The sequence below is a fragment of the Pteronotus mesoamericanus genome, unplaced genomic scaffold (assembly GCF_021234165.1).
Source record: "Pteronotus mesoamericanus isolate MK-2021 breed Mesoamerican mustached bat unplaced genomic scaffold, CSHL_Meso_final contig_73, whole genome shotgun sequence".
NCBI classification, from domain to species: Eukaryota; Metazoa; Chordata; class Mammalia; order Chiroptera; family Mormoopidae; genus Pteronotus; species Pteronotus mesoamericanus.
The window spans coordinates 19735730-19762964 of NW_026555245.1; the positions used below are offsets into that span (position 1 = coordinate 19735730).

Consider the following 27235-nt stretch of genomic DNA (forward strand, 5'->3'; position numbering starts at 1 on the left):
GGGTACAATGTTGAAAGAGGTAGCAGGGTTCCCTTTTCTCGTGAATTTCTTCGCTGACTCCTTTTAGCATGGGTAATTTAGGGTTAACTGTAAAGAAATGATGTAGTCTTGTTACAAATATGCATGGCACTTCAATGACAGTTCTTTTATTTACAGCTGACCCTTTCTGCTAAACTGGTTCTAGAGGGATATTTCCACTCCTCTCTTTACTTGAAGAATAACACCCTGATTCCACCTGATGCCAAGACAGCAACAAAAGGGTATCTGAGGCTCTATCTAGGAAAAAATAAATTAGCACGGTTCTTGCATATAGCAAAATTAAATGGGGATCAATTTCCTTATCAGTAAACAACAATATAATTGCCAAAAGAGATCATGCATATGAGGTGTTTATTGAAGAACATTATAAATGTTCAATAACCGCTCATCAGGATAAGTGATAACTGTTAGTATTATCAAAGTTTACATTAATCACTATAGTTAATAATTACTGAATTGTGATTCTCCTATCTTCAATGGAAACTATCTTTGCATCAGGGACTGCTACTGTGGCATAGTGAACATTAAATACCTAAGGGCCAAGATTCCTTATTTGCCTCCAAAAGCCAAATGCACAGGCACTGATCATCTTGCCACTAAAGGCTCCTGGCCACCCTCAGCTGCCTCAGAGCAACTTATCTGCACTAGATGTTTAGCTCTGAAGTGACTCCAGGGAATTCACATTCCAGGAAAGGAATGCAAAACTATCAACAACAATCAAAATTGAAAACCACTGGCCTAGAGATATAAAGAAATGGAAGCCATACTTGCCCAACTGCCAGGCTTTACTCATCCAAAACAGACTTATTCTTAAAGAAATATATTTCTCTAGTGTACAATATTATAATGATAATAATTATTACTAATCTAATACTTGCATGTTTCCAGTTTTAAGAAACCTTTACATAATTTTTTCCACTTGCACTTCAAAACAATCTGTGAGGTAGTCTATAATTAATTTCCATTTAGCAGACGAAGAAATTGAGATTTAACGAAGTTCAGTCACACACACTGCAGATGTGCCAAAGTAACCTGTGTGCAAACCCATACTTCCCAACTTTAAACATAGAGTTCTTTTCACTTGCCTCTGAAACCTATATTAAGAAAGGCCTTCTAATAACAAAGGCTCTAGTCCTCTCTCACTCCTTAGGAACGTGCATGCTTTCACAGCTGGCTACAGCCACAGCAAAAGTGGCCTTGTTGTACCATCTTTTGAACTGGCCTCCATTTCCCTCCCCTCAGTACCACAAGGGTTCCATTTTTCACAGAATCCAATTCCTGTGAAGAGACCATTTAACGAGGCAGGAAGTGGCACATTTTCTCACTTATTTAGGACATACTAAAGTGTGACCTTTTTTACTTTATTTCATATGCAAACATTTTATTACTGTGTCCATTTCTGTTTGGGTTATCTTACCTCTGTAAGGGTGGAATTCCTGTAAGAATAAAGACTAGAGGACTGGGGCCTAGTCCTGATTGCTCTATGATCTTGGATAAGTATCTACCCTTCATAGACTTCAGCTTTCTCATCAAGAGGATGGGTTGGATTAGGCAATCTCTTCCTTCCAGTTCTAACGTTCTATGATCCTGTGACACCTCTTTTAGATGTGATAGGCATGTTCGGTATGCAATTGTTGGTTGTTAAGTATTTGTTGAAGGAATGATAAATGCAGTTTTACTTTGAGAATGGCTACTGGGATCAAGTATAGTGAAGCACACTGTCAAAAGCATCTGGCTCCATTCCACCACTTTTACTACTTGGATTTGAAGAATACCTACAATGTATATGTCAATAGCCTCTCTGTGCTTCTTTTAAATATTAAAAATAAACTGCAACAAACATTTTTATTGAGTTTGTAGATCTGAAAATTACTGATTTCCATTTTGCTCTATAATAACTCAATTTATTTATTCTCTAAATTATGGCTTAGCAAATTAGTTCATGAATGAATTTCCTTGAAAACTGAAGATTACCACATGTAAGTGCATAAATTATTTTCATACGAAATACTTTCAACAGAAGATATTAAAAAACATCAACGATCACACATTCTTCTGCTTCCTTAACCAGAGTACTTTACCTCTCCTTGATTACCTATAATTCTATCAATTAGCCAAACAGTTATCAAACTGTGTTAGACTCTATTCTAGTCACTAGAGTGATACTCAGAGGGCCTGGGGGAATGCCTACATCTATTTCTCCCTCTGTTGAATGTGCACAGACTGCTGTGCTGAATAACTCCAGAGCAAATAAAAGACCCTTGTCTCCTTATATTTACTTTTGCCAGCTGTTATATCTAATGTTTTCCTGTGAATCAAGTGGGCTCTAATCTGCACCTGTATTTTAGGTAAATGGCTTGAGGATGGCTTCATCTTTTCAATTAAGCTAAACCACAGGCTTTATGACATCTGTTTTTCAATCAGAAGCTGTTTCCATTTATTTCCAGACTCATGGCTATGTTCCATATAGTGGTGTTGCTGCAAATCTGATTTATAGATAAGTGAAATTTTCCATTAATACCCTAACAAATCTTCAAATGAGATATCACAGGTAAAGGAGCTCTAACAAATATAAAGCTATACAAAACAATAATCATTATTACTGCTACAGCAACTATGATTCCAAAGATAATCAGAAAAATGTACAAATTGAGCTTTAAAACTTCTTTTATTTGATAAAATAACCATTGCATATACTTGATTTTCTTACTATAAGAATATGTGAAATGTAACTTTATACTATGGAAGATGTGCACATATAGATGAATACAATAAACATTGAGGCACTTAAACAATTTGAATATTCTTAAATAATAAATACTAGTACCACCTATAAAATATTTTAAACCTTTCATGTGTCACTTGTATTTTAACAGGAGAATGGCAATCTCTTCTTATGTGAATTTTAATATATTCAATGGAATCATTTGAGTTTTGGAATCATCTTCTTTATAAGCCATAACACAAATGATACAGCTCTTTTTCCACTGTTTTTAACAGATATTCTTACGCTTTACATTCAGAGTTAGGGAGGGAAACTCTTCCTCTCCTGTCCAAGTGTTTCTGCACAATGGGTAATTTTGGCTTCACTTCAGGCTTATTGATATTGCCAGCTGACAGAATCCTTCAGAGAAAACAGAAACCTCTCCCTGTCCTGCTAACGTCAATGAGGGGTCCATGATGTTGGCAAGGACACTAACGCTAACATTGCAATCAGTTAGCAAGACACCATTCCAACAGCAACTGTCTATAATCCAAAACTTTTGTAATTTAAAAAAAAATCAAAGAAAACTTCAGTACTTCTTTGGCTCTCTAATATTCTTATTTTGTGAGAAGGCAAACACTGACTAAAGTTGGCACAATTAATATTACTGAAGATTTTACATCACTTCTTAAATATATCCGTGTTATAACTAACTCTAAAAGCATTTACTACTATACTGAAATTGCGGGTTTTTCATGGCTTGTTAACCTTCACAGCTCTGGAATCTTTTAATTAGGAGACATTTGTTAAGCCATAGATCTTGCTTACCTAACCCAGACTTTTTAAGTAAAGAATGTCTCTTGAAGGTTTCCATTTCCATGAAAAATTCCTAGGTAGGATTCTTTGCAGTTATATCACAGGAAGAAGTAGGTTTCAGCTGTCTCAAGCAAAACTCACCAAGTTTTTTCACATTTAAGTTTGAGTACGTATTATTTCTAATCAAATGGTTTTTTTTCCCTCTCATCATCACCTGCACTGTGTACTGCTGCTACACATGCATGCTGAGACCTCATGAAATAAAAGCTGTAAATGTTGCCCTAACAAGTGAAAAAATAATCATAACCCAAAACAATAACAGTGTATTAGAACTCACAAACTATCTTCAAACATATTTAGGACTGTTCTACGATGTATTATTTTTTCAGGGTCCTTCTTAAAATAGGGATCTTAAAAATAGGGATCAGCAATTTAAAAAGTAAGGCTGCAAATTATGAATTAAAAATCTAAAACCCTTGAGACTTTCATATAATTATCCAATCTTGTCTTGACTCTTCAGTTTGGGACACTTGCACAAGAAATTATGACTATGTTAAAACCATTTAGTATGTGTCTTTACCTCTAGTTTCTTCCCATTGAATATGTCTTGCCCAAAATCTAAAAGTCATCTCTCTAGAAAAAAATCAGGAAGTTTCATTGTTCTCCTTCAAAGCCATACACAGCATCAAAGCTATGTTTTGCACAAAAAACAACTTCATATGTAACTAAATCCCTTAATCTATGATCCAAACTACTTTTTAAATCTAATCTGCCACTAAACTACTCCACCGTCTCAATTCTTCTACTACAATGCCAACCTCACCAAATCAGAGCACTTACCAAAGTGCTCATCATGAACTTTACCCCTCTATACTTTTGTTTACATTATTCACTCTGCCTGAATGTTCCTCTCTTCCTGATCCTTCAAGTCCCTACTCAAATAGCAATTTCTCAATGAAATTTCCCAATACTTTCTCAACCAGAATTTGATGAAAATTCCTTTGTATTCCAATAGATCCTTGACCAAAGTTGTTTTTAGTACTTCTCACATTGTTTTACTTAAAAAAAACAAGCAAACAAAAAACAAGCCATGTGCCTCCCATTTTAATTCCTTAACTCTGTAACAGCTCAGCTATATAACAGCATCATGAGTTTGTATTTAATCACTTCCTTGGTTACGTAACAGCATAATGGGTTTGTTTTCTCTGGGACTTAACTCAAAAATAGCGCTTTTAGTACTCTGTCACAAGGCTGTGGGACTGGACTAAATTGAGGTATTTTCAGTTCTAAGATCCATGATTTGTTCCATCCACCCATCCATCCATCCATCCATCCATCCATCCGTCCATCCATGATTGCTTGAGATCTCTTACAACTCTAATATCTATCATTCTACATCTATGAAGGCTGGATTCTAAGGAACTATAAGAAGTCCTAAACATTCTGCAAGAACGTATACTGTGTCAAAAAGAATAACTTGAGGGACATGCAAAATAGCAGTTAAAAAACTCATAAATACTGAAACACATTTCTCCAGCTGGTATTTGCTTAGGTATGCACATTATGCTTTGTATTTAGTTTCCCTCTCTGAATAGCTTGGGATGTCACAGTTAACTTAAAAGGGACCAAATAGGCTGACTGATAAGTAAGTTTCAAAGAACTGGAAAATAGACAGGATAAATAAAATTCTAAATCATATTTGAGAACTGTCTGCAGTGAAAACATGCCAACAACTCAGGTATTTGTTTTATTTGTTCAGGAAAAAAAGGAGACTGAACATTTAAAGAAATACATAGCTTTGACATGTCAATGAAAGCTCCAGAGCCTACCTTTGTTTCTGTTGCATGGGCTGTTGCCTCATAGCCATATACTGCATGTCTTCTTGCAGACGATTAAGAGGGGAATCTGGCTTGACACGAATCCCATAGTAATGGTACTTGGAGTTTCCTCTTCATAAAAAGAACAACATTAGAGACACAAAAAATCAGTCAAATCAGTATTAATCATATAGGATATCCATATAACTTCACGTTTGGAAAAATATATAAAAGTAGCATATTAATGTTTTATATTTGTGATGTCTTCTGCATACTTATATATTTTCATGGTGGCTACCTTTGAGGAATCAAAATATGATTCTCAATCTATCAGCTCAAGGCCCTAAAAAACACTTTCCTTATAAACTTTCTCTTAAATTTGTCAAATAGTCCATTTATTCCATTTAAGTTACATTTTATTTTAAAATTTATGTACTGAATTTAATTTGGAAGGAGTAATACTGAGAAAAAAATTCTGGCCAACAAAAATTCATTTACAGGATAAAAGGATTGCACACTGAAGAAGAATTTATAATAAAGAGGTTATACAGAACCAACAGAAAAAAATCTTAATTCTACCTTTCTTAGGTAAGTTCTACATTTTTCAAGTTCTATTACTGCAGGGATGATGAAGATAACTTCACTGATGCAAGATGTTGTGATGAAGTCTATTATATTTAATATTTTGAAACCTAAAAAGAAGCATGCATTTACTCATTTTGAAACATATTTTATTCATCTCTGTTTTTATGGATTCATATTAGTTTTGCAGGCTGAATGAGATGCATCACAACAGACATGGGGACATTTCTCTGTGAAAATGGCAAATTTCCACCTGGAATAAAAATGTCAAAATTTTCTCCTTGTTCAGGAGAAAGACTGTTTGTTATTAGAAATGACAAAGTTTAGTTCTGAGTGAAATTTGAAATTCTTGCAAAAATAACATTTTAAATATGTAAATTTTTGCAAAGAAAACATAGTTTCTCACAAGCCCATATATAGCAAAATATCAGGACTCTTCAATATTTTTCTTTTATTTATAAAAAGGAATGCAGGCGAAGTGCTGATTAAATATTTTATATAAAAGTAGAACACAGTAAAATATACAATTGATGAACTACAGAATTGTACACCTGAAACCTATATATATTTATTAACCAATGTCACCCCAATAAATTCAATAAAAAATAGGAAAATAAACAAATAAAATTTGTAGGATAATTTCAATATAAAATAGATATGACAATAATATTATTGAATTATAGTTAATTTTCTTAGGTTTGACAATGATGATAAAAAAATAGAACAGAATTTCCAAGATTAAAGAACATATATTAGATGAACCCTATAAATTTGAAAAGCCATTAAAATTTTGTTATGTATATAATAGTGCTAGTTTTAAACAAATGTAGGGCATCTGAATACCTACATAGTTTCAGCAAAATAAACCAGTATGAAAATCTAATGCTTCAAAAGAGAGGCCTTCCACTTGCAGAGATTAGATCTTGTTTCCAAAATCCACTACAGAATAGAGTAAAAAACAAAACCGAAAAATACTACAAACCCAATCAGTAGTGTTCTCTTGTACTAAGTGGAGAATGATAGGGAGTCACGGTAAAGGTGGAGAGCAGAGGACATTAACCAGGGAACATAGCCAATGACAGGGCTACAGAGTGAAATGATGTCTCCCTAGTGAGACCACAAAACAGATGAAGTGTCTACTTTCTTTTCAGAGTCTTACAAGTCTACATTTGTTTGGGTTGGGAGAAGGGAAGTGGTTCTTTCTATTCATAGGTGATGGGGAAGGTCAGCATGTCCCATGGTCTTGGCTTAAACTTCATTTGGAAATGCAATCTACGAAAGGTAGTTTTTCCGTTTGCCTTTGTTTACAAATGTGATTTTATTTACCTTTTACTTAGTTTCAAAACTTGAGAAAAGGTCTGGTTTTGGTTTGAATGAATTCACCAGTTAGTTTTATTAATGGATAAATACAAGTTCTGCACATAGTTTGCTTTAAAAAAGGTATCTGAGTTAAATTGTCTCATGATTTATACTGATTTAGTCTCTGTTGCCTGAATTAAAGGTAGAAAGTGGATGCTAATACAGTTTCCATGGTAGACTCAGTACTTTGACCTCTACCATTGTCAGTTTTTCTACATGAAACTTCTGCTATTCTCCTAACACAGCATTTCTTTAAACTTTCCCCAAAGGGTTTCTTTTCTCCTTATTCTTCTCAGCTCTGCTTTCCATCCTTAATTACAAATACTATATGACAATTTTAAAAGGAGCAGGAGACATATTGTTACATAGTTGGGGGGGAGGGGGAGAGCACCAGAAAGTAAATGCTGCAATATTGCAATATGTACTTATAAAGTATGGATTCTACTCATTCACAAACCCAAACAACCCTAATTTTGTCACTTTTTATTTTAAAGATGTGTTTCAAGGTTTGAATGGAGCCTCAAGATAGGATCCATTGAAATCCCTTTCAGTAACAAAAGAAGCACAACAATACAGCTATTAGAATGTTGAATAAAGCCCAGAGTTTCAAAATATTGGCACAGTATGCGTAACTACTGAGCTACCAGATAGGAGACAGTAGGTTAGGTCCCAAACAGTGATTTTTGTGGTTCTGGGGGAAAAATACTTAAGAAACAGAAGGTGTTCTCCCTGCCAAGGGACTGAAAGCTAGGTAGAAGAAAATACGCTTATGAGAAAAATAAACCTCCAGCAATCTGAAAGCTGTATAATTACTTAAAATGCAACAGAAAGAAATAACTCACACTCTGAACACATACAGACCTTATAAATTTCATACAATCGACACACTCCTCTTTTCATTACTAATTTGAGGTCAATTACTTAGAATATTATGAAGCTATGACTTGTAACTACAGGTAGATCATCTAATGTTACAGGGTACCATTTTTATTTTTATACTATTTAATATGGATTTCTGTAAGATTTAGGAAATAAGAGCTACTGAAAATATGTTATGATTATTTGTAAAAACGACAGAAAAGTAAAAATGAAGCTCTAAGTATTATTTTTATCATATATTTTTATGAAGGAAACAGAGAAACTAAGTGTCTTCTTTTTTGGCTTTCATGCAATAAAACTGTATTTTTTTTCTCTCATACATGTATGGCTTCACATTCAAGAATTTAAAAAGGCAAAAAAGTGTAAAAGGACCATGTCCTTATTGAGGGCTTCAAACAACCATATTTTTCAAGTTCACCAAATGATTCTTAATTGGTCAGCAGAAATGAAATGAAAAAACACAGCTTTAATCTCTTCATTCAATAGAAGAGTTATTTATCGACATTTCAATGTAATTTTTCAAGAGATATGCAGTTTTCCATTTATTATGTTACTTCATTCATCATCTTTAGTGTGGTTATTTTCAAAAAGAGAAGACAGTGATATATATTAATTTTTAAAGCATCCCATGTAAGTCTTGAATTAACAGGTTTGTCTGCTCCTTCCTACGTGATTTGAGAATCAGTTCTCAAAGCTTTGCTCAGTAGATGTTTAGTACAATATATCACTCTGATTTGGTAGTATTTACTGAGTAACGAACAAGCTTTCTTTTTCCTGGTAATTCTGTATTTCTTCTTCATGTTATCTGTAATCAAGTACTTTTGCTCAAACAATATACTGAACTGCTATAGTTTGAAAAAGATTAATTTATGATCTTATTTTTCAATACTAACCTAGTTCCCAATCTCCTGGTTCGTAGCCCCATAAAAATTGACCTTATTAGTTTTCCAAAAGAAGCAGCATTGACTGGGTCCAGTTTGTGTTCCTGACAGTGTCGTAGGTAGTGGTTGTACAGAGTGCTTCTGGGAAGGCTCACTCCTTCTGCTGTCTCGTAATTGTCCAACAGCCACTGGAGCTAGTGTAAATAGGACAGAGTAAACATAGAGAAACCGTACAATTTACAGCATGAAAAATACAATATCTGCAAGTACAGTAGACAGTAATACTTAGATCTTCATCGAGCCTTGTAATAGAGTAAGCTGTTGGAATTCAGAGGCCAGTATAAACTGACTTTAAAAACTCTCAGAAACGTGAATAGCTGTACATCCCATATGATCTCTGACCATCTCCATTCCTACAAATATTCAAACACATGAAGAGACAAAATAATTTCCCCTGTGTTGAATGCTATTTTGGAGACAAACACCTCTTCAGGAAATTCAAATAATCCCATTAACCGGTCATAAAAATAATTTATAATTGCTTCTGAACAAAATGTTACCAAACCTAGCAGCATGACCCATAATTTGCCTTTAGTATTTGTTTGTTATAACACATGAACAGCAGGCTTCCTTGTATGAGTTTTTATATTAAGGTTCTACTCATTTTTATAAAATTCCAATTCATTTATACAAAATAATAAAATAATGGTATTAACTAGTGGGACAGAATTCTGCAAGCAGAAAGAAAAAAGAGTCAGTCATTTCTTCCACAGAAGGAAAGAAACTCACTAAATTTTGGTTAAAGAAATACATGTAATGGAAAAGAATTATTTATTATAATCATTTGAAGTTTTCTACCTCAAAACTATGTTTTTTCATAATTTTGGAAGACACACTACAATTGCAGTTGGAAAAGCAATATTTTTTCACTCTGTAGTTCACATTTTAAAGTTTTATGTTGTCCCATGTATATTTTTAAAAAATAATCTGTAAAGTATAGAATGAGCAAGAAATTTTTAGAAATCCTAACACAGGTATATATTATTGAGTTTTAATATTAGCAAAACTAAGTTATTAATTTGTTCATTTATTTACAAAAGAACTAAAAGAGATTTAAATGACTTTCTTAAGGTTGCATATGACCCTAGTGTTCGAGTCTGATTTTCAACACACATTGCCTGATTATTTACATACCAGTTGTTATTTCCACAAAAGCAGCACGCTTTTCATATTACCTGACTCAACAAAATTTCCACGTCATATATAAGTTGTATGATAAAGAGCTGATATTTTACACGGAATTCAAGTAAAGTTATGCAAGTCAAAGAATTCCTTTATTAAGCATCAACTATAAGCCAGGCAGTGTAATAGGCACCTAGTGATACAAAAACGAATGTGATTTCACGCCTGTCCTCTAGGAATTTACAATCACATCCCTAACATGAGAATACAAACACAAATAAATCAAAACATTTCTCCACTTTTCTTACATATTTTAAGATTTGTAATCAAACTCAGAACCTGAACTTTCAGACTCAAGAAAATTCATTAAAAATATTTTCATAATATTTCCCTTGAATTAACCATAGTGATTGAGCTTCCCAGAATCATTATAATTTCAAATATTCCTACATTAAACCCATACTGCTGTTGGTTTAGAAAATACTGCTATTAAGATTATAAGACAGAGCAGAATACTTTAAAAAAATCATGTTCTGGTCAGGAAGACTGAAGTTCTCTGTGACCTATATCTGCATATATACATTTAGACATGCTCATTGCCTCTGTAACATATACATCCTTTCTATGAATATTTTTTAAAACTACACAAAATAAAGATTCATTTTATAATGACAAAATAAATTACAGGTCAAAATAATTCTTTTGATATGAATCACCTTCAACTTGTCAGCAATCAAGTTTTTAGAGGCACTCAAATATGGTTTCTGAGTATTCTAAATGATGCACAGATAACATATTCATGAGTGTAAACGTGAGGAGGTAAACTGATTGGGAAATCAAGTTTTTAAGGGTCAGACTAGTTTTGTGCCTACAACGGTGGATAAAAATGTCTCTTCAGCATTTCTTTTTAAATTTTAAGACTTTGTTGATTATAAATGCAACTGACGGAGATCACACATAAAATGTGGCAATCAAACCTGCCGCACACATTTCATCCATGTGCCTCAGTTACAGGCCTGGGCTCTGAAAGCACTGTTTCCTCACTTGGTGCTGGCCCCTCTTTGGGTGCAGATACTTGACTGAGCCTTCCATTGTTATTCTTAATTTATTCAGAATATAAAAATAAAGAATAGAGAAATACAGAATATAGAAATATTCTTTGAGAAATTCAGTTCCTTGAGATCAAGAAATATTAGAGAACACTAAAAAAAAAAAAAAAAAAAAAAAGCCATCCCCAGAAAGGCAAATATAAAAACTGAAAATATTTTTTGAAAAACAGTAATATTATATAACTAAACTAGTGAAATGCCCACATCCACAAGCACAGAACACATAATATATTTAAGTAAAAAATTTCAAAGGTATGTTTGTATGCATATCTGTGAATCCTTGTAAAATAATGCATATCACCAAAGCCCAAATTGTATTTCTTTTAAAAAAATCAATAAAAAATCAAATATTTTTTCCTTGTTAATGAAAACAAGTACTTAGATAATAGACACATGTGTTACTGGTTATACAACTTATATTTACAAAACAGCAACGGCAAAGGGAGAGTGAGTATAAAACAAGGTTTGGCGTTGAGCTTAATATATTTCAGTAGCTAAAACCAGTAAAAATCATGACTAGATAATGAAAACACGTGTATCTATATTGGAAATGTTAATTTAAGGATTTTTTCAGAATTGGTTAATAATCAATTTTATAACAAACTTTATATACAAAAGTACATAATAAAAACAGATCTGATATAAAATACTTTGAGTAAGATATAAAGCAAATGAAAATAATTTAGTTAGGTACAAATGAAACATTCCTGCAAACTGCTTTAACTATTTACTAGTCTTCTTTTAATATTTTATTATGTAAAACTAAAGGCTAAGACTAATATCTAAAAATGAGATTTTACTAATTTCTCATGATCAAAAAAATTATCTTGTAGCAAAAAATTATAAAAGGATTTAGAAAGGCAACTCCAGTAATAAAATATTTGATTGTTTTATGTTAAATTATCTTCTACAGAAGTAAAAAATAATGCAAATATTAAAGTTCAATATAGTATATTTTGAGTCCAATGGTATGTTTATACATATGAGTTACTCAGACCATTTTTAATTAAAAAAATCTTTTCACAGGGTGAGAAAATCACAGAAGTTGGTTTTAAAATAACTAGAAGCCTAAGTAATACTAGTCAAATCCAATGAATAATTTAGAGAAAATAAAGTGTTTACTGGATTGGTTGGTTATGTGGCCTTCTGAAATGAGTAGGCAAGTCAAATAATCTGGACTGTTTGGTAAACTGATTGTTCTTATAAGGGTTTACATTTTTAAAGATTCTTCGTTTCCAAACCAGTTTTTAAAATCTGAGTTTATTTGTTATGTGAGTGTGCACACATACACATGTGTACATATATTTACACATATGTGTGTATATAATATATATATGATTAGTTGGTTAAAAAATTCCACAAGTGTGATTATTCTGGTAGCTATAATTTTGACAATGGCAAAGTTACATATTGTTCCCTGCCCCTTGTTTGCAGGAGGAGGAACTTTGATTCCTTGACAGAAGCCTGGAGATCACTTTGGAAAAGCAGAAAGAGGTCAAGTGGAAGAAAAAGCCCTAAAGGGTGGAGGTGCCTCCGCTGCAGCCATGACTGTCCCAGCGAGAAGGCCTGCCAGCACCGGAACTGTTTCACGGAGGGGCATGGCTCCAAAGACGCACTGTGTATCTGGAAATTGGTTTAGGACCTACCAGAACACACTTTGAGTTTTATCTGGGAATTAAAATCTGCATTCTACATGTCAGTATTAAATCTTCAAGTTCTGACAGTGATGAAATTGTACATCAGACATCTGAGTCTAAAACACAGTATAAGAAAGGATTAATTTTATTGGAGAGAAACTTAGCAGTTAAGTGTAACTTAAAGGCATAAGTACACTCCATGCACTGCCCAAGGAAAGGTGATGCTTATTATAAGATGTTTTTTCCCCCTTGGGTATTGTCTTTAATAAAAGTGTGTTTTGACACTAGCATTCAATACCTTTAACATTAAGTAATTTAGAACTAAACTATTACCATTTCTTTTATTCTTTTATAAGATGTCTTATAAATATTTGTGTACATTTATGATTTTAAAAGCCCATAAAATACCATAGGAACTTTTAACCCTTACCTTTAAAAGCTGATTATTCTACTAATGAACTAACATAAATTCCTTTAAGGGTGGAAACCAAGATAATGTCATCTTTCAGGTTTTGCATTTAACCTACATTAATCAGGATAGATTAAGGAAGATGAATAGGTTCTATTTTTCCCAAAGGGAAATACTGATTGACAAATTAAAAAAAATACATCTTGCATTCTCCAATTAACATCTAAATATAACATTTCACATTTTTTCCCAGATGGATTATTATCCATTAGGATTCATTTTAAATTCATCCCACTGATGATATGCATTTGACACGTCTTATTTCTGTCATAACTTATATTTACACTATAGCAACGGCAAAGGGAGAGTGAGTATAAAACAAGGTTTGGCATTGAGCTTAATATATTTCAGTAGCTAAAACCAGTAAAAATCATGAAACACTTATTTGGTAGATTGTGAAAACTCTATAAAAAATAAGTGCCTAAAGCCATTTATATACTTTAAATGGCATTTTTTTTTTTTTAATGCACAAGCTGAAGAATATTATGTTAAAATTGGGAACAATTAACTTAAGAACATTTCTATATTCAAACTTATGATCTAAAATATCACAAATTAGATACAATATAAACCATTAAATACTAATTTATATTAATTACAACAAAGAAGTATAAAATAAAGTCTTCAATGAAGAGAATTAAAACATTCTAATTTGATTTAAGCAGACCATTATTTACCTATAGCATACTCACAAAAAATTTAGAGATAAAAACATTTAAATAAAAATTATTATACTTAAGACTGATATGAAGTTAAATTTAAAATACCATTCTAAAAACATGGAGATGAATAATATCACCCTTGGCTATGATTTTTCAAGATTATATTATTTGGAGAAAAAAGAAAAAGTAGTGTACTTTTAAACTGATGGCTGCACATGGGTGAATGACAGATTGATCATATGTTCTTTCACTCAATTGGTATTCAGGAAGAAACCGGTCTCTACCAAGGGTATTTACACATACGCCCACTGAAGCATATTGGATAACAAAACAATGCATATATAAGTTCCTAAATAAATGTACACATGATGGATAAAGAGTTATTTAGAAGACTGAAGGTAAGATAATGCCTGTTTTCTTATATTACTTGTTTCCTACATTCATTCATTCAAAAAAATATTTAGTGAACATCTACTACATACCAGGCGCTGCTCTAGACACCAAGGCTGCATTGATGGACAAAATATATAAAATCTCTACACTCTTGGAACTTTAACTTGTCAATAAATGATTTCTGTTTGACTATAAAATGCTACTACTAAAATAACTGCCATTATGTTGTAAATGTTACTAAAATAAAACATGGCATTCTGTGTTAACTGCACTTGGTCACAGGTGGGATACTATAAAGATTATGAAACAGACAAGTTAGACATGCATTTCAACCTGGATGATAATGACATGATAAATATAAAAGTAGAGCAGCAGAACTAAAGATTCTTAAGAATATGCTGATAAAAGGAAACAAAATTTAACACCCCACTCCACTGTCCAGTGTGCAGAAAAATGAAAAACAAAGCAATCAAGCAATTGTATTCTGCTGAGAGGGGATTATTTCTGTGATTTTACCCTAATAAGAATTTTCTGAATTACTATGAATAACCAAATGCATACAGAAAAAATGGGAAATCTGTTATAGTTCATATTCCGAAATAGAATGACAATAGATTTTTGAGCTAAAAAAAATCATGATTAAGATCTTTCTTTAGAAACTGATAAATATGGGAAACAAATTATAAACAATGTCTCTTAACTTTCTGTCTATTAAAATTAAGCCTTTGTAGAAACTGATAAATCATAGAACTATTATGAAGTTGAACGCATATCCTCTTTAAAGAATCCCACGAACTTCAAATAATTCTATATTGGTCCTATAGAGAGAGGGGTAAAGGCAACTTACAGTTTACTGACATTTAAAATAATAACAACATTTCATTAAAAAAATCTCTCTACTGAAGTTTTTCTACACAACTGAAAATCATCAGTTAGGTTAACAGAATTTAAAATACTTCTAGCAGGTGGTTTTCAACTAGAATGCCTGCAGTAGTTTATTCTAGTTGCTTAGATAAATCTAACAAGAATTAGAGCATCACTAACCACGAACAAAAAGCCTACAGAATCTTCTGTGCTTTCTGTTTGTCTATAAAATGTTACTATTAAAATAATTGCCATTATGTTATTATTGTAATATATATAATAATACATATAATAACAGCATACAGTAAATCAGGGAGAAAAGAAAGCTTACTGAAAGCTTACTGGTCAGCAGAAACACTGATTCCTTCTCGACTCTTCACGTTACCTATAAAAATCATTCGTATTTCTAAAGACTTGACTATAAATGTGTTTTTAAATGAATTTAACTGTATTTCAGAGGTGTAGTAACAATGAATGAGGACATCTAGAGAGGAACATTATCACTGCGTTAGCAACATTTACACCCAGCTTTTCTGTATACTGAAATGACGCTGGCAGTATGGAAGATTTGTCATACTATGTAATAAAGAATATGAAGCCATGGAGTAACTCACATTTAACTGTTGCTTCTGCAGCTTAATTCACACATTCATTAACACTAAATATTACTTCATGAATTCTAGAATAATGATTTCAAAAAGCCCAACATATTTAAAAAGTTTAAAACAAATCAACAAATAAAAATATATAAAAATTCTTATACCCACATTGTTATTCATGAAAGTACTAATGAAGATGATTCAAATTAAAATTAAATACATATATTTTACTAAAGTATGTCTTTCAAGTGAAAATGAAATGTGAACTGAATACCACAGCACAACTTCTTAGATTTCTGAAAGTTCAAAAAAGATAACTGGAAATTTCAGGGTTTTTTTTTTTTCTTAAGTCCCTGGATATTTTGACTAAAAGTGAACAAGAATTTCACTTGCCATTTTCAAAACACAAATGCCAGTTTAGTCATTACCTCCACCCCAAAACATAAACCCTGATTTACATACAGTAAATCAGCCTTATGCACAGCCACAGACTCATGCTAACACAAAAGCTATATACTTATGAAACATATACAAGAGTGACACATTGCATACAAATTTTCAGGAAATGAAAAAATATATTCCTTAAAGTGTTCCAAAAACAAGGGCCAAAAATACATGTTACTTTAAAATTTATATCTATAATTTTCACCAAAATTGCAGGCACTCTCCAAGTTGGCTAGACTGTTTTTATTTGCCATGATAATTCCTCTTGAAAAGAAACAAGATAAAATACTTCATCTAAAACCAAATGTGTAAGAACACAGTATTTAGTGTTGTGTTGCAATTTAAAATTTAGATTTTTTTAAAATCTTTCAAATCTTTAAAAATATAGTGAAAACATTTTCTATGAGCCAAAGGTTACAGGTTTACTGAAAGAAGAATAGTATTTTTGAAATGTCATTCAGATAATCCAATTTTGGACTTTTTAATCACAAAATATGAAGAATTTTTAAAAATCATAATAACATCTCTAAATTTAAGAATATACACATTTTCAGTTTGGGAGGGAAAACTAATTCTTACTATATTGTCATGGACATTAGCAGAAGATCTAATTCAAAGGTGTATTTACTTTTTTCTTTTTAATTTACATTTTTTACATTCTTTCTACTTTTAATTTACATTTAGCTCAAAGGTCTATTTACCTTTATCCCCATATATTCAGAAATCATGGTAACAAAATAATTTTTAATCGGTATTTTCACTGGTTCCCCCAAATTTGAACATTCGATGAACATATTTATAGTTCTAGTGAACTGTCATCACTCTCTTAAACTTACCAGTTTTCTAGTGATGCTGCATCGGGTAATCATTAAAAGCTCCAAGAAGCAGTAACACTATGCCTGTTTTGTTTCAAGTATTAGTAATTTATGGCTTATCTATAGTCTCACTTCTTCTTTTGGCCCAGTTTCATTTTAGGTCTTAGGCCCTGAGCTTCTCCACGCAGCTCTTTATTACCCATCTTATATATGATAAATAAATAATTATCAGTTTACAACTGGGTCTGGCATTAATAATCTTGTTTTCCATGTAAAGAATATTACTGGACATACAAGAGATATGATTATCTGTGTCTCAGAAAGACATAGAGATGTAGATAATAAGCATTGGCTTCATAGTAAATAAATAATAGAAAACTTTAAATGTTTAAAATTCCCATCAATTACATTTTACAAATAAATAGCAGCTTGTTATTAACTTGGAAATATTATAGTTGTACCAAAACAGTACAAAAACCTAGTAAAGCAGTATACTGTGGACTCCATTTTTTTAGATATTCCACTGTTCAAAATAGCCATTAAGTGATACAGAGATTATAAGGGGCTGAGAAAGGAAGATTAAGAAGCAAAATAAACAAGTAAATAAATAAAACAAGCATTTAGAAGCAAGCAACACATGCAGAACAAGCAAGAGATTAGTTTACATGAAGAGGCAACTTACATGGCTGTTGAGAAGAGAGCTTCTGTGAGTGGACAGACCGTCAGACTTTTGCAGCGTCTCAATCGCCATTTCAATCTGATAATAGATGTCATTAAAAAAAGGGCTCAAGACAAGATAGTAATAAAAGGCTCACCAGAGATTTTTTGACAGATTTTTTAAAGTTTAATTTCTTCTTGAATGGTGGCAAATGAATAGCTCTTACTAAATGTGTGTCTGCTATCTTCCCCACCCCCAGAGAATAACATAAAAATAGGCACCCTAGTAATAAGCCCAATCACAAAAGTAAAAGGTTTCTTTGAAACATTCTCTAATTAAAATCAGAATGGAGACCAGAGGAGCAGGAACCTCGGTAGATTTTTCTACTTATGAGAAAAAATTCTTCACTTCCATAATTCAAGATGTGGGACAGTAACTACTCTTTCTAAATCGTCTCACACTATTAAAATATATTTAATATTTTTCTATTCTGTCATAAAATTATAGTGCAGATTTTGTTTAAAATGCATTAATATTTTAACGCAAGTGTACGGACACACCTTCATTAATGTTCAGAAGGTACTAAATCAATCCATCCCTCTTTTAACCTTGTATTAAAATTTGTAAGTGAAGGGTCATTAATATGAACAAACATTACAAGATGTAATCATGGCCTCTACGCTATGCTTTAGGATATGGTGGTGTGGGAGAGCTAGTAGAAATGACAGCAGAAGTGGAATGTAAGAGAGAAAATAATTCAGAGCCAACAAAGAAAAGGGGCAACCACAGAAAGTTTTATTCTATGTAATCTCAGCACAGTATAAAGAATCTAACGCCTTAATTAAGTAACAGGTGCCAGTAATATATGAGATGTACTCTTGATAACCTTATATTTAAAGATATCTATCCATCAGCTCCTACTATCACATGTACTGTAAAAACAGGTTCTGAACACCCTGTATTTGGTTATTAGGTAATAGTAACACTATTAACTACAGTTAAATAAAAATCACATTATGTAATTTAAGAGAGGAAATCCATATCATTATTTTTATATTTATCTTCTGATCAAATCAACAATTCAGTATATTAAGTCATAAAAAGTATTTAATGTTTTAAGCATAGTTAACTTAATTATGTTGGTTTGGCCAAAAAGTCTGTTTAGTTTTTTCTGTAAAATAAGACACATTTTTCATTTTCACCAATGATTCTATTGATTCAGATATTTTTTAGTATGTTGGCTGTATTCCGCTATTGGCTCCTAGTAGATAGAGGCCAGGGGTGCTGCTAAACATCTTCCAAGGCATAAGACAGCCCCACAGCAAAGAATTATTTGGCCAAAATGTCAACAGTACCAAGATGCTTCACAAATCACTTTTGACACATTCAATCAGTCACAGCACCTTCTCCATACACTGCAAATCTTTTTTTGCATTTCAGTTGCATTTTTACCTTTCTTGAAATAAGAAAGCATAATACACCAAAAATGTTACATATCTTCTTCTACTATCTTTAATATTACAATGGCTGTGCAAAAATTCACCAATTTTGGTAAGTTTTTTTTAATGTACATTGATATGACAGCTGTCACAATACAACCTAACAAAATTGTTTCAAATGAAGTTATAATTAAGTGCTACTAGAGTCCTCTTATGGAGAAAAAAAACAAAAAACTTTTTGGCCAACCCAGTATTTGTTCAAGCATCTAGGGGTTAACTAGTCTCAAGAAAAAGATGGCAGACTTCAGAATTTTACACCCAAAATACTGGGCCTAAAGTGAACTGGTGAGATCATATGCTTCCAGTTTACTACAGATCATTTGAAACTTAAATTCAGTTCTTTCTCCTGGCTAGAAATATACTTAGTATTGTACTAAATTATATTCCACAGTACGCATAACTATCATATTTAAGGTAGGAGATGATAATGAAGATTGATGGGAAATTTGCTTAAGAGTAGATGTAGGCTCATTTATTCAAAAGATCATTGGCCCAAATGTTGAACATGATCTTCTCATATATCCTCTAAGGAAATGTTTCTCATCTCAGCAAAGATATCATATCACTGTAGTTTCATACAATAAAAATGATTAAATAACTAGATTATCAGCTAGTCAAAATTTGAAAGTGATTCAAATTCAAGAAATATGTAGAGTTTTTTCCCCAATAAAAATATAAATAAAACACCCTTCCTCCAGTATAAAAAAACTATGGTGCTTGCTACAATAATGGGAATCATTAGACTCATAGGGTTTCATGAGACTTCCTCTCATATCAAGGAACACAGAGCCCTATTGTATATAAGGTGCAGTGTTAGTTCTGTGTGTGAGTGTGAATGTGGGGAGAGAGATGGAGAAATAGAGGGAAGGAGGAGGGGGGGAGACAGAAACGTTTGCAAAGATATGCAAAACATAGCCCTGTCAACCAGATCACAATACAGCACAGGCCTGACTATTTGTTGAAAGTGACACAGTATCTATTCATATAAAAGGAACTTATCTCTCTTTCTCTCTTTCTCCCACTCTCCCTCTAAATGATTAAGTCAACCAGAATGAATTAAATAATTAAATAGTACTAGAATACAGAAGGAGAGGAGAGTTACTTCTCGCTGATGTGGTTCGAGAGAGAGCACGGGTAAAGTGCTTCTTTAGCAGAAGATTGACAAATAATTCCTGGCATTCCGATACGGGCATGGTAGTGAACATTTTAGGCAGAGAAACTGAATGAATGCAGAGAAACTGAATGAATAAAGGCACTGAGATAAGACAACAGAATGTAAACTCAAGGAAGAGTAAGATTGGCTGAAGGATATAGTTCCTTCAGGGGTAAGGTGAAGTTAGACTGCAATTTCTTGGCTAGGATCTTCAATTAAAAAAAGGAATGAAACACTGTTGAAAAGCTTTTAGAAAGGGAATTGATCTAATATGACAGCACTTTATATTTCAATCCAGGATATAATGTAGGAAAGGAAAGAATCTGAACACAGGAAAAGCACTCTGGAAGCTATGGTAATAAGGTAGCAGTGAGAATGAGAAGGAATGAATATAAACATACTTTTGAATTACAGATCTAAAGGTGGAAAATCTAAGGCAGAAAGCTTGGTAGTGCCTTATTTTTACTTGAAATGAACACAACAGTCTTTATACCATCACTGTGCAATTAGAAGATGTCAAATATACATATCAAATACACTGACATGAATAAATTCTAAAATGTTTTCCTGTTCATCTCTCTGCTGCATAATCTTTATTCTAAGACTTCTGATCATTTTGTTATTGAAATTTCAACTCTACTACAAACTATTATAATCTGATTAGCAGGAGGCCCTGTGACAATCTGAAAGACTAATTTGTGGCCTCAATGATATGTCTTCCTGAGTCTTTCTTTCTCTCATTTTTTTCTTTCCTTCTTCTCCTTTCTTTTTCTTTCTTGTCTTTTTTCTTTCTTCTTTTATTATCTTTTTCTTAGAGTCTTTTTATTTTTAAAAGAAAAGTCCTTTTGCCTTTTTTCTATTTAATAGTACAGAGCCATATTTTTTATGTCTAAAGGATTTATGGTTGTTGTTTTTTTACAATTAAAAAGTTGGCATGTTAAATAAACATTGTTCGTTTTCTACATAAACTAATTAAGCTACAGACCATGATTATACCTTATTTTTTTAAAAAAACAAAAACAAAAACAAAAATTAATTCTCCAAACTAAAGTATAGCATCCATTTGTATCTCTTTCTAAATAACGATCCTAAGGCTGGGTTGCCAAAAGTGTACACAGCCTCTCCATGATTACCTAATGCTAAGATACATAGAGCTTGGGAGTTTAAACGGGTTCATGATGATCCTGGACTATTGCCTCATTATCCAATAAGAAGCTACAGCAACTCTTCTGAGATCAAGTGGTGGGATGCTCCATTTGAAATGGCATGTTTAGCCTGGAAAGTCAGGCTTACAGAGCATTGAGATTATTAAAGTAGGTGAGACTTAGAAAGTTCCTATGTGAAAGGGAGGGTAAGAAACTGATATCATCTCAGACACAATGGGCACATGACGTCTTAGAAAAGTAGGTCCTTTCTGGAAGATAAAAGAAGATCCTTAGGAACACATTTATGTACATGTATACTATGGCCCAAATAGAATATTGCATATGTGGACAATTAGGACTTTCTCTTAATGTAAATAATGACCAGTCATTCCATTACATGCTAATGAGACAGAAGGAAAAAGAACAATTTTACCATCTTATTCATTGTCTTTATAGGTCAAAGCATATTCTCTTGACTCTGAAATGTCTTTTTAATTGTTTTTAAAGACTAAAGGTCAAGATTGATGTAGTCAACTATCACTGTAATTAAAACTGGTCTCATGGTAAAAAAAAAAAAAAATCCTTCCTAGAACTGTTAAAGTGATTTAAAAATAGAATACTATACACTTCGTAATTTATAAAGCCTATCTGATTTGATCTTCACAGCAACTTTGTAAAATAGGAAAGTTAAGCAATATTATCTCCTTTTCACAGATTAGAAAGTTGAGGCTCTCTGGGATGGAGATATTGTACTTTCCTAAAATCACACAGGTGTGAACTATGAGATTGGAATCCAAGATTTATTTCTCTAAATTCAACACCATTTCCATTTTATATAAATAACATGGACACAAACCAAGCAGAAATATTTCAAATTGTTTTAATAAAACTATCTTCTAAGGAAGGCTTGTAAAATTAAAATTTGCTAAATGGCCCACACTTAACAAACAAGATTTACTTTCCAACAGGAAAGGGTTTAAATATGACTGGTAAACATCACTTGAAAATAGTTTCAAAATGATCAAGTTACAAGGCAACAAAAAGTTTTGAATGGATAGTTAAATTTTAATCATCATAATGTCCATAGTTACCCTTAATGTATAATATTGCATTTTCTTGTTAATATAGTCACTCTGTTAACCTCATGTTATATTTTCTTAGAGAAACAGCATTTCTGTGTCCCAGTGAAAGAGCAGTAAGTGCTTTAGAGACACCCAATGAAGAAAATACACTTAAGACTGAAAATTTACTTCTGGGTAATTTCTCCCCTAGACTCTAATACTTTACATTTAGTTTGCATTTGCGATCAAGACAGAAATACTTCTACTTGGTGGCTTTTATGCAGACAAGGTATCTGTGATTGCTGATGTGAACATGCAGCCACTGCTCCTTCCTGTCACAAATGATAGCCTCTTGGTGTATGCGCATGTATGGTGGGGGGACTTTCAACCAAGAGCATCAAAGCAAAGAACACTTTCATTTTGCATTTGGTCTATATAATCACAATAATACAGGTTTTTTCAAAGTGTGGTCTTATAAAGTTGTTAGAACCATCTGGACACTTGTTATAAATGCAAAACAATAACAACAACAACAATGGAGAGTCTCAATCCAAGCCTCTCATATGTGTATTGCTAATGCTTCGATCTCTTCAATTTGCCTAAAGCATTCCTTTTCTGAATGTAAGGTGCAAACACATTAGTGAGTTATGAAATCAATTATGTGGATTCTGACAGGCATGTTTTAAAAATTAAAGATGTCAAACAGAGAAGAAAATAATCAGATGTCCTTGCGTACAGTATGGATAAGTATTTATTGGTGGAATTTTGATTTCAATCATCTGTATATGAATGTTTATATTTATATACATAGTCATATACAAGTGCATATGTAAATGTGTACTCATGAATGCATGTATGCATGTATGTCCATGAGCACTGGGTATTGTAGGTTATGGCCCCAAAACTGAATGTTCTCCCTTGAGGAGTTAAATTAGTTCCCTTCTAGTTATTGGAACCCTTCTAACACTTCTAGGTGTCTGTTGGGCACAGGAGGCCCAGTAACACAGACAGAAAAAACCCCACTGAATCTAAGGCTCTGAATATGATAATGTTCTTTAACTTGTATATTCAAATAATACAGAAAACAACATATAAAATGCAACATTACTCCACAGCAACGTTGAAAAGAAGCTTAACTGTGAGAGATTCGGTATAGATTTTTTTTTAACTCTTAAAAAAATTTAAAATGCCCAGAAAACACCTAGCCAGCTTTGCTTTTCATCTCAGCTTGAACCAGAAATTAACTAAAGACAAAATCTTCATCTTACTAATAAGCATTTGAAGTTTTAGAGCTTGCAAACATTTAACTATATGAAATCTCTTTATTCATTGACAATCTTATGACGTCTAGAGAAAAAATTTAAATTATTATGCTTTCAACCTGAAGTCTTAGCAATTTCGTACCACCTGAAATAATCCTAAAGTACTTAAGGGAAAAACATTTGGATGAAAAACTAACATAAACTGAACATATTCTAAGAACACGTGGTCTAAGTTAATGTAGTGAAACCAAGACTGTTGTTTTGGGCTTCCTCTGGTCATTCTGTAAAGCCCAGATTCCTTGATGCTCACCAGGACCCTATGAGACTAGAGTTACCAGTGAGTGACAGCAAAACTATTTCCTGACCCATCAACTGTATAAGCACTCAGGGCTAGAATTACCCTTCAGTAAGTAATCTGCTGGGTTAGGATTAAGTGATGAGACTCAAGACCAAACTTACATTTTCAAATGTATTTTGTATTTCAAATCTGCCTTTTGAGGATTATTCTGAGTACTAAGAACATTTTCACTCTGTATTTAAATCTGTATAATCATTAAGAGAGAGGTTTTAACAGTGTGATCCTGGATCAGCATTAGCAGAATCACCTGGGTGCTGGTAAGAACTACAAACGTGGGATCTTCCCCACACTGAAATAAAAAATAGCCCCTAAGTTGGGGTCCAGGAATGTGTTCAACCAATGCTCCAGAGAAGGCATACTCAAGTGCGAGGACCACTGCACTAAAACATGATAAAAATGTTCTCATTTGCCAGGATTAGACTGCAATTCCTACTTCGGGAAAAATAAGTAGAGAGGTATTGGGTACTCCCACAATGGTGCTAGCTAACTTTATTTAAAGGGTGATTTTGAAGCCTATGTATTATTTAAATTTTTGCTTTTCTTTCACTCTCTTGCTCCCCAATCCTACCCAACCTTTAGGCAACTTTCCAGTTTATTTTAACAACAAAATAAGAGTATAAGCATAATTTTGGTGAATCTAAAATTAATCAGTCTATAACACATTAACACTTGTGATTTAAAAACTAATGTGGTGAGAGAAAGGATGAAAATAACCACTTAAAAGAGGTTTAGGGGCTAATTGTGAATTTCCGTTTTTGCCTCAAACGATTAGTAGTTACCTTTCACAGTTCTGTAACTAGCTCCATGAGCCACATTGCAAACCATTATATTCTTAGAAGCACAGTGCCTGGTCAATAGTGACTGCTCAATAAATGTTTGAGAGAGTGAATAACTAAAGAAAATAATCCAGATTCTCAGTACATGAATACAAATACAAAATATTCACTTTCACTCCAAAATATTGAATAAGAATGGCTCTAAAAATTCTTACTAAGTTTAATGCCAGTTTTCATTCTTTAAACTTTCAAATGTCTAATAAAGGGAGGACTTTTTCTGAAAGCTAGTATCAAGGTTTAATTAGAATTGTTACACATCAGAGAGAGTCTATACTGAGAATATAAAGTTTTTTCTGCAACATGCACTTGGGGAACATGACCAAATAGACATATATGTAATCATTAAGAGCTGGCCACAGATTTTTGAAAATAGTAAGTCACTTTTTTGAATAAATAATATACTCACAAGCTTCCCACTTTTTTTTTCATGCATTCCCCTAGCAATATCTTTGTGCTTATGTAAGCATATACATGTTTCTATTAAAGACACACACAAAAAACCCCTTGCTTTTTCATGTTTGGAAATTATATCTATCTCTATCTCTGTATCTCTATCTATATCTATCTGTATCTATTTATCTGTATTTGTATACATGGCCTCACTTTTTTAATGGTTGTATAAAATTCTACTGAATGGACAAATGCACCAAAATATATTTAACTAATTCCCTGATGATGGACAATTAAGCTTTTTCCAAATTTTTTTTATTACAAATAACTCTGTAATGAATATAGTTGTTTATGTAGCATTTCACATATGTAAGAGTATCAACAGTAGGATAAATTCCTAGAAGAATACTCTCTGGATCAAAGTATACGTGCATTTTCAATTTTGATAAAAATTTCCACATTGTTCTTCAATCCTGTGCCAATTTGATTCAAATCAACAATGAGTGAGAATGTCTGTTTCTTTACATCCTTGTCATCTCTAACATTTTCAGTTTTGCCTGTGTGAGAAATAAAAAATGGTATTTCTTTGTAATTTATTTTTATTTCCTTTTTCAGTGAACTGCTTGTTCATATAATTTGCCCTTTTTGGTCTTTTTCTTTTCTGATGGATTTTTGAAAGTGGCCTATGTATTAAACAAATTAGTCTTTTGAATATAATGTCTCAAATTTTATGCCAAGTTGTCGTTTCACTCTTGCCTTTGTTTATTGTGGTTTTTGTCATATGAAATGCTTTTATTTATATACTTGATTATAGCAATACGTTCTCTGTAGCTTCTGGATTTTACATCATGCTTCCCCACTATAAGAGAATAATAAAATACATTTTTTCTTCCAAGTAAAATTAATTTTTATACAAGGAATAATGTATGGAAGCAATCCAATTTTCTAAATAGTTGTCCCATTGTCCCAAACATCGTTTATTGATAATCCATTATTTCTGCACTGACAGGCAATGCTCATTTTATCATAAACTACATTCCTATACGCACTTGGCCTATTTATGGCCTTTTCATTCCTGGTCTATACTGGTCTATACCTGTGCCCAAACAATTCTATTTTTATTATTATAATTTTATATTTGAATAATTGGAAGGGCTATTTCCATCCTACCTCACCCTCCATTGTTTTTTTCTTACAAAATTTCCTTCATTATTCTCACGTTTACTTATAGAAACAGCCTTTCTTCTAAAAGAAACAAATCTATTGGTGTTTTGATTGGGATCATATTGAAATGTTTTAAGTTAATTTAGGGAAATACAAAATGTTTGACACTAAAACTTCTCTTTCAATTATAAAAACTTCTTTTCGTGTCCCTTAGGAACTTTAAAAAGTTTTATTTGGCATCTGAATCTTACACATACATTATTAAGTTTATTGCCTGGTAAATTTTGATATTTTTATAAATGAGATCTTTGCTTCTATTATATTTTCTAACTACTGTTATTTGTATCTGGAAAAGCTATTGATTTCTTGGTATATTAATCTTATATTCAGTTACCTTATAAGTTCTCTTAATATTTCTTCTAGTTTTTCATTGGATTTTTTATTATTTTTATCAGGTG

At 32.4% G+C, this 27235-nt stretch overlaps 1 protein-coding gene across 1 annotated transcript in view; it reads right to left on the bottom strand.

Moving 5' to 3' along the window:
- Positions 1-27235, bottom strand: part of RFX3 (regulatory factor X3) — a 212454-nt gene that overhangs the window by 54703 nt on the left and 130516 nt on the right. Inside the window, exons 5-7 of the mRNA XM_054583074.1 lie at positions 17934-18008; positions 9090-9271; positions 5389-5508 (exon numbers count right to left, since the gene is read on the bottom strand). Coding sequence (XP_054439049.1) covers positions 5389-5508; positions 9090-9271; positions 17934-18008 — 377 coding nt within the window. The remainder of the gene's footprint in view (positions 1-5388; positions 5509-9089; positions 9272-17933; positions 18009-27235) is intronic.